This window comes from Hypanus sabinus, chromosome 22 (genome assembly GCF_030144855.1).
Source record: "Hypanus sabinus isolate sHypSab1 chromosome 22, sHypSab1.hap1, whole genome shotgun sequence".
NCBI classification, from domain to species: domain Eukaryota; kingdom Metazoa; phylum Chordata; class Chondrichthyes; order Myliobatiformes; family Dasyatidae; genus Hypanus; species Hypanus sabinus.
In genome coordinates, this window is record NC_082727.1 from 18,551,031 (window position 1) to 18,558,611 (window position 7,581).

Genomic DNA, 7,581 nt, shown 5'->3' on the forward strand with positions numbered 1-7,581 from the left:
AATTACCCAAAGGGCAGAACAATACCTAATGATTTGTCCCCCTCCCCCCCATAGTGATTTGTGGCAATGAATTCCACAGATTCACCACCCACTGGCTGAAGAAATCCCTCCTCCTCTCTATTCTAAAGGGATGTCCTTCTATTCTGAGGCTGTGCCCTCTGGTCCTGGACTTGTGGAGGGTCCTCTCCATATCTACTTAGTCAGGTCTTTCAGCATCTGGTAGGTTTCAATGAGATTTTCTTCCCCCACCCCCCACCCCCAAATCCATCAAGTATGGGCCCAGAAACATCAGACACACCTCATATTTTAAACCTTCTATTCTTGAAATCATTATGGATCTCCACCAGACCCTTATGGATTTCCTTGGATACGGGGCCCAAAATTACCGTATTTCAAATGTGGTCTGACCAGTGCCTCCGCATTATGTCCTTTTGTATTTTAATCCCCTCAACTCAAGGACCAGATTATTCATCAGCTGGAATAATTGTAACAAAACTCTGATTTCATTCAGCCTAACACACACAATACTGGGGGATCTCAGCAGATCAGACAGCACCTATAGAGGGGATTACTTGGGAGCAGTTTTTATTCATTGTACCTTGAAGTGGGCTTTAGAGGATTGGGTAGCAGGAGATTCTGCAGATGCTGGAAATCTGGAGTAACACCACACAGAATTTTTGGAGGGACGCAGCAGGGTCTCGCCCTGAAGCATTGGTTGTTTGTTCCCCCTCCGTAGATGCTGCCTGACCTGCTAAGTTCCTCCAGCAGTTTCTGTGTGTGTTGTTTTGGTGCACGGTGATAAGGTGCTCTGGCACCAGGAGGTGCATCATGGGAGTGTTAAGTTCTCAAAGACTTGCCACTCACAGCTTTTGACCCTGTGGATGGTTTTACTATCCCTTCTCTTCTATTCCCTGCTCTCGCTTCTTATCCCTTCTCCTCACCTTCCTATCACCTCCCCCTGGTGCCCCTCTTCCTTCCCTGTCTCTCCTTTCCAGTCAGATTTCTTCTCCAGCCCTTGGCCTTTTCCACCTTTCACTCCAAGCTTCTTACTCCCCCACCCCCAACCTGGTTTTACCTATCGCCTTACAGCTTGTATCCCTTCCCTGTCCCTCCACCTTCTTATTCTGACATCCTTCCTGTGTTTCAGCACCTAAGTTACAGAGAAAGGTTGAACAAGTTGGGTCTTTATTCTTTGGAGCATAGAAGGTTGAGGGGGGACTTGATAGAGGTATTTAAAATTATGAGGGGGATAGATAGAGTTGACGTGGATAGACTTTTTCCATTGAGAGTAGGGGAGATTCAAACAAGAGGACATGAGTTGAGAGTTAGGGGGCGAAAGTTTAGGGGTAACATGAGGGAGAATTTCTTTACTCAGAGAGTGGTAGCTGTGTGGAACGAGCTTCCAGTAGAAGTGGTACAGGCAGGTTCGATATTGTCATTTAAAGTAAAGTTGGACAGGTATATGGACAGGAAAGGAATGGAGGGTTATGGGCTGAGTGCAGGTCATTCGGACTAGGTGAGAGTAAGCGTTCGGCACAGACTAGAAGGGCCAAGATGGACAGTTTCCGTGTTGTAATTGTTATATGGTTATCTTCCTCTTTCCTGTCCAGTCCTAATGAAGGGTCTTGGCCTGAAATGTTAACTGTTTATTTCCATCGATGTGTGTGTTGCTCTGGATTTTCAGCATTTGCAGGAAGTCTTGTGTTTATGATTTTACCATTCTTCTGTCTCACTTTCCCTCGTAACCACTACCCCAATGTGGAGAGATAGCTTAAAGGGACCAGTAAACTAGAGGCCTCAATGAACAAAGTAGATTTTTAAAAACAAAATGTTACTAATAATGAACTCAGAAGCCTACTTGTCCACTGGGGTTTGTTGCTGGGCCCTGGTCCACAAAAGTGGTTGACTATTGCTCTTTTCAGGGGCCAAGTAAGTGAAACGTGTCAGTTTTTGCCCCGTCCATCTCTGCTACCTGCCAGTTGCACTGGCACAGTGTCCCCGGGGAGTCGCATCGTGGAGCTGTTCTACTGCTGGTTTGGTCAGGGCTTCTCTTGTTCTGCAGTGCATTGTGGGCAGGATACACTGGCACAGGGATGTCTGGTGATTCCTTGCGAACAGCCCCCAGCCCAACCCTGCAAGAGCTTGCTGCGATCTTGGCCTTGGAGCGCTTTGTTCGACAGCTTTGTGCCGGGCAGTGCGTGCACAGCAATATCTGGTGCTGTGTTGGTTCGCGACAGTGCGATTTGATGTACGTGTGCAAAGGAAGTTGGTCGATCTCAAGCCACAAATCTGTGACTCCTGGTGCCTCAAAAAAGGCGGCATGTCATAGAAGACCCCTGTCACCCAGAACATGCCCTCTTCGCATTGCTACCATCGAGGAGGTACAGGAGTCTGAAAAGGGACACTCAATGCTTCAGGAATAACTTCTTCCCCTCCACCATCAGATTTCCAATTAGACAATGAACCCATGGACAAACATCAATATGATTATTTCCCCCTCTTTTTGCTCATTTAATTTATTTTTAGTGTTTATAATCTTACTATGGTAATTCGTAGTGTCTATTATTGGGTAGTGCCACAAACCAGCAGATTTTACAGAGTATGTTAGATGTTGGAACAATTCTGGGTGATGGCTCCCGAGGACCGTGCATTTAGTCCGGTGTCCAGGCGTGGAATAAAGGTCACACCCTAAACTACAGCTGTGGGGAGCATTTCCAGCAGTAACTATCCCTGTGATCATCCCAAAGCATTGCTGTTTGAAGTACTTTGTCCGACAGCTTTGTGCTGGGCAGTGTGTGCACAGCAGGATCCAGCAAACCACCATCAGTTGGATGCTGATCAACTGACAAAGGAGCCGGAAGAGCCCAGTGGGTCGGGCAGCATCCGTGGAAGGAAGTGCGCAGTCAACATTTCCGGTTAAGCCCCTTCATCGGGACTGGCAAAACAGGGGAGGCACACAATATATAGAAGGGAGGAGGGGGAAGCATGAGGTGGATCAAGGTGAGTGGGTAGATGGGTGGATGGGGAGGGAGAAGAGGGAATGAGAACTGTCAGCAACGGGGCTGTGCTGGGTGGAAGAAGGTGGAATCTGATGGGAGATGAAGGTGAGCCATGGAATACAGGGAGGGAGATGAGGAGGGAGTGTGTGGGTGATGGGCAGATGGATCCAGAGGGGATGAGGGGGTGGTTACTGGAAGTTTTGGGGTTTGTAAAGGGACCAAATAGCACATGTAGTGTCCTGCAATTTCATAAGACAAGTTAACAGAGCAGGCTTAGGCCATTCAGCCCATCGAGCCTACTCTGCCATTCCATCACAGCTGATTTATTTTCTCTCTCAACTCTATCTCCTGCCTTCTCCCAGTAACCTTTGACACTCTTACTAATCAGGAAGCTGTCAATGTCCACCTCAAATACACTCAGAGACCAGGCCTCCGCAGCCATTTGTAGCAATGATTCAGCACCCTCTGGCTGAAGAAATTCCTCCTCGTCTCTGTTCTAGATGAACATCCTCGTATTCTAATTTGGTGCGTGTTGCTCAAGGTTTCCAGCATCTGCAGAATCCCTCGTGTTTATGATTTCCTTTCGGATGCCACTGGACACCTGCGGGGTATCTGTCAGTGAGGTGGGACCTCTGGCATTGCAGTCCCCCACTCCCTGTGGTGCAGGGGCATCCACTGCAAGGATCTGGGCATCGCTAGTCCCTGTTCCTCAGGGTTGGCAGTGAGCTGAGAGGCCAGCTCGCCCGTGACACAGAATGGAAGTCAACAGTGAGTCTGCAACCAGACTCTGCGAGACAGGAGACTTCCCTCTTTTTAGATGGTCAGATTCCTGTTGCAAACCAGATCCCAGACGGCTAAGAGTGGTGATTCTGTAGCCGGTGTGATTCAAACTCCGTTCTCTAGATTGTTAACCCAGGCCTTGAGATTGCATAAGAAATAGGAGCAGGAGTCGGCCATCTGACCCATCGAGCCTTCTGCGCCATTCAGCAAGATCCTGGCTGTGGGCGCAGATCCTCCTACTTGCCTGTTCCCCAGAACCCTTAATTTCCCTGCTGTGCAAATTGTGTCTGAAGCAAAGCGTGGAACAGTTACAGCACAGTATGGGCCCTTCGGCCTATGATGTGCCGATCTATATAAACCTACTGCATGGTCAATCTGACAGCCCTTTGCTCTCTATTTTTTTCTTGCATCCATATGCCTATCTAAAAGTCTCTTAAATGCCCTTACTGGGTTCCACACACCCCCACCAGGCTGTGTGATTTCTTAAAGAAAACTAACTTTGATATTCCCACCCACCCCTTCCCCTCATTCTTTCCTCTAATCACCTTATGCCCTCTCTAATTAGCCAAAAGAAGTCTCTGGCTGCCTGCGATCTATGCCTCATATGTTATACACCTCTCCTTCTCCATTGCTCCGGAGAGAAAAGGCCCATTCTATCCTCACAAGACATGCTCTCTAATCCAGGCAGCGTCCTGATGAATCTCCTCTGCCACTGTCTGTCAACTCCCCTAAACTTTCCTCCCACTTCCCCACCCCCCCCCCACCATAAATGGCTGTCCTTTTATATTGCCGAGGAGGCTGCTGAAACGTATTTAATGAGGTAGCCTCAAGTTCTTCCCTGAGCAGCGAATTGCACAGATTGACTACTCTGGGAAAGGCACTTCCTTCTCACCTTCGTCCAAGGACTGGGGAGGCTATCGACAGATAGGTGCTCAGTCTCATCAGGGAATGGGACTCTCCCATAATGACGCCACATCTTGCATTTGAGCGTGAAGTGAGTTTCTGCCGGCGGCTTCCCAAGAGGCCGAGGCTCACCGAGGTTTCCATGGGAAGCTGATGTTTAGTGCTGGATTACATGCGAGGCTGATAATCCTGCAGTGGCCGTGTCTTAGAAAGATGAGTCACCCAGAGGCGACTGTGGTAACCCACGAATCTCCTCAGCGTTCAGTATAAAAGCAGCACTCTAAGCCCTTCTCCATGCCTCGGCTAAAGATGTCCAGTGATCTGTGCCCATTGCAAAGTAAACCGCAGGCGTGGGTTTCTCATGCTGAGGGAGTTCCAGTGTGACTTTAGAGGCTTCTGTCTTGATGGAAAGGTGGAGTATGGCCAGCCTGATTTCATCTGTGCTTGTATTACAAGCGGCAAGCTGGAGAGAGTGTAGGGAGGATTTACAGGGTTGTGGCCAGGACGCGGGCTTGACGTATAGGGAGCCGTTGTCCGGGCTAGGACTTTATTCCGTGGTGTAAAGGAGTGTGGGAGACCAAGGAGCGGCTGTGGAGGTGTATTAGCGGAGAGTTTATTGCTGGAGCTGCAGCCCCCCATCTGGGTTCAGTCCTGCCGCTGTCAGAGTCGGGTTTAATATCGCTGGCATTTGTTGCAAAATCTGCTGTTTTGCAGCGACTGTACATTGCAATATACATTAAAAACTGGAAGTTACAGAAAAGTGTGTGTGTGTGTGTGTGTATATTGACACTTGGATATGTAGTGCAAAAAGAGGGGGAGGGGGAGTGGTGAGGTGGTGTTAGTTGTTCAATGTCCATCTGTCTGTTGGAATTTGTCTGTTCTCCCTGTGACTGTGTAGGTCTCCCCTCACCCACCTCGAGCTCCAGATTCCTCCCACATCTCAAAAACAGGCAGGTCAGTGGGTTGACTGGCTGTTGTAAATTGTCCCCCAGTATGTGGGTAGGGGATAAAATCTTTTGTGGGGTGGGGGGAGGAATGTGGCAGGGTCAATGTAGGATTAGTATAAATAGATGGTTTTCAGATTTGGTATGGACTTGATGGGCCTGTTTCCTTGCTGTCTCTCTCTGCTCCTTGATTTTATATAGAGAGACTTTATAGAACACTATAGAGAACTTTATGGAGACTTTAGAGAACACAGATTTTCTTTCACTAGGAAAGGGGAACTAAAAGCTGAAGACATGGTTTTAAGGTGAGAGGGAAAGATTTTAAAGGGACCCAGAGGACATCTCCTCACAGAGAGTGGCAGGTGTGTAGAACGAGTTGCCAGAGGAAATGTTACAAGGCAAGTAATATAAAAATCTTCAAAAGATACTTGGATAGGACAGGAAGTAGAGGGATATGGGCCAAGTGGGACTAGCTCCGGTGGGCATATTGCCTAGTATAGACAAGTTGGGCTAAAAGGCCTGTTGCCCTGCTGTATTGGTCTATGACCAGAGGTGATTGCAATGTGTATCCAGGATTTAAGACTCTCTAGTTGCTTGGAGCATCGATTTGGGTGGTGAGTTGGTTGTTTCATTTAAACTAAACAGCACTGTTGCAATGTGGACTAACTTTGATTTCACTTGCAGCCCAATGCCCGTGGGATGGAACCTGCGTTTGGGGATGCTTTTAGAAGCTGCACGTGTTACTCCTTGGATCAAACTGTTGCCAGCCCAGACAGCAGCCCAGACTCCGGATTCCTGTACGAGCAGGTACAGCGGCAGTGAATGTTTCCACAGCGTAAGGCATGAAGGGCGGTTAGCAGGGGTAGGAGTTGATGTCAACCCAACAACTGTACAGTGGACATGTTCCCATCTGGGTACGGCAAGAGACAAGGGGGCAATTGCCACAGAATGAGAAGAGCATTTTGCCCAAGTTTCATCTACTTCTTAAAATAAGCCTCCAATGTCCTGTAAACTCTCTTATTTCACATACAGTGGCACAGCAGCTAATGTAACACCCTACAGTGGAAATGATCAGGGTTCAATTCCCACCACTGTCTTTAAGGAGTTTGTACGTTCTCCCCATAACCTCTGGTGCTCCAGTTTGCTCCTGCATTCCAGAGGATTAGTAAGTTCCGGGCATGCTATGTTGCCGTGGTAACACTTGCAGGCTGCCCCCAGCACATCCTCGCATTATGCTGGGCATTGACACAGAGGACACATTTCACTGAATGCTTCAAAGTACATTTGACAAATGAATCTAATCTTTAAATCTTTAATTCTACTCTGAAAGTTGCCAGTCAGCCCGAGATCCTTTCCGTCAAAATGTTCCAGTTTTAGTGCAGTGGGCCGAGTGGCCTCAATGAATGGGGCCATCACGAAGGAGCCTCACCGTTTGGGACTCGTCCTCGTCTCAATACTACCATCCAGGAGGAGGTACAGGAGCCTGAGGGCCCACACTCAACGATCCAGAAGCAGCATCTTCCCCTCAGACTTCAGATTTCCATGAGAACTACCTCACTGTTCCTTGTTTATTGATTCAGTAGATTATAGTAATTTTGTGTTTTTTTTTGCTCTGTACAGCTGCCACAGATCAACAACTTCCCAGTCTCAAGACAAGCGATAATAAACCAGTTTCTGGAATGTACCGAGGGATGCAGGCTGCGCACCCTTCAACCCTCTGGAGGCCGAGGACCTGTTGTGACCCCCTGCAGAGGGTGGGCTTGACGGTCATCGCTAAATTCCCACCACCAGGGGTGGGGGAGGGGCGCAATTGACCTCAAACTTGGCCTGACAGGAGGGACAACGATGGCTTTGAGGGCATTTGATAGGTCAAAGTACATTCAGATCCATTTTCTTGCAGGCCTTTACAAGAAAATAAAAAATACAGTAGAATTTATGAAAAACCATACCAGAGT

General features: G+C 48.2%; 1 protein-coding gene across 7 annotated transcripts in view; it reads left to right on the top strand.

Annotated features, from left to right (window-relative positions):
- Positions 1-7,581, top strand: part of LOC132379390 (CREB3 regulatory factor-like) — a 102,550-nt gene that overhangs the window by 73,025 nt on the left and 21,944 nt on the right. For 5 of the 7 annotated variants that reach the window (XR_009507409.1, XM_059947179.1, XM_059947178.1 and 2 more), the window contains exon 4: positions 6,311-6,433. Coding sequence is in view for 5 of the 7 variants with exons in the window: in XM_059947179.1 (XP_059803162.1) it covers positions 6,311-6,433 (123 nt within the window). In the remaining 2 variants the exon portion in view is untranslated. Of the gene's footprint in view, positions 1-6,310; positions 6,434-7,246; positions 7,381-7,581 lie in introns of those variants that run through there. The other 2 variants (XM_059947182.1, XM_059947183.1) reach the window with 2 other exon arrangements.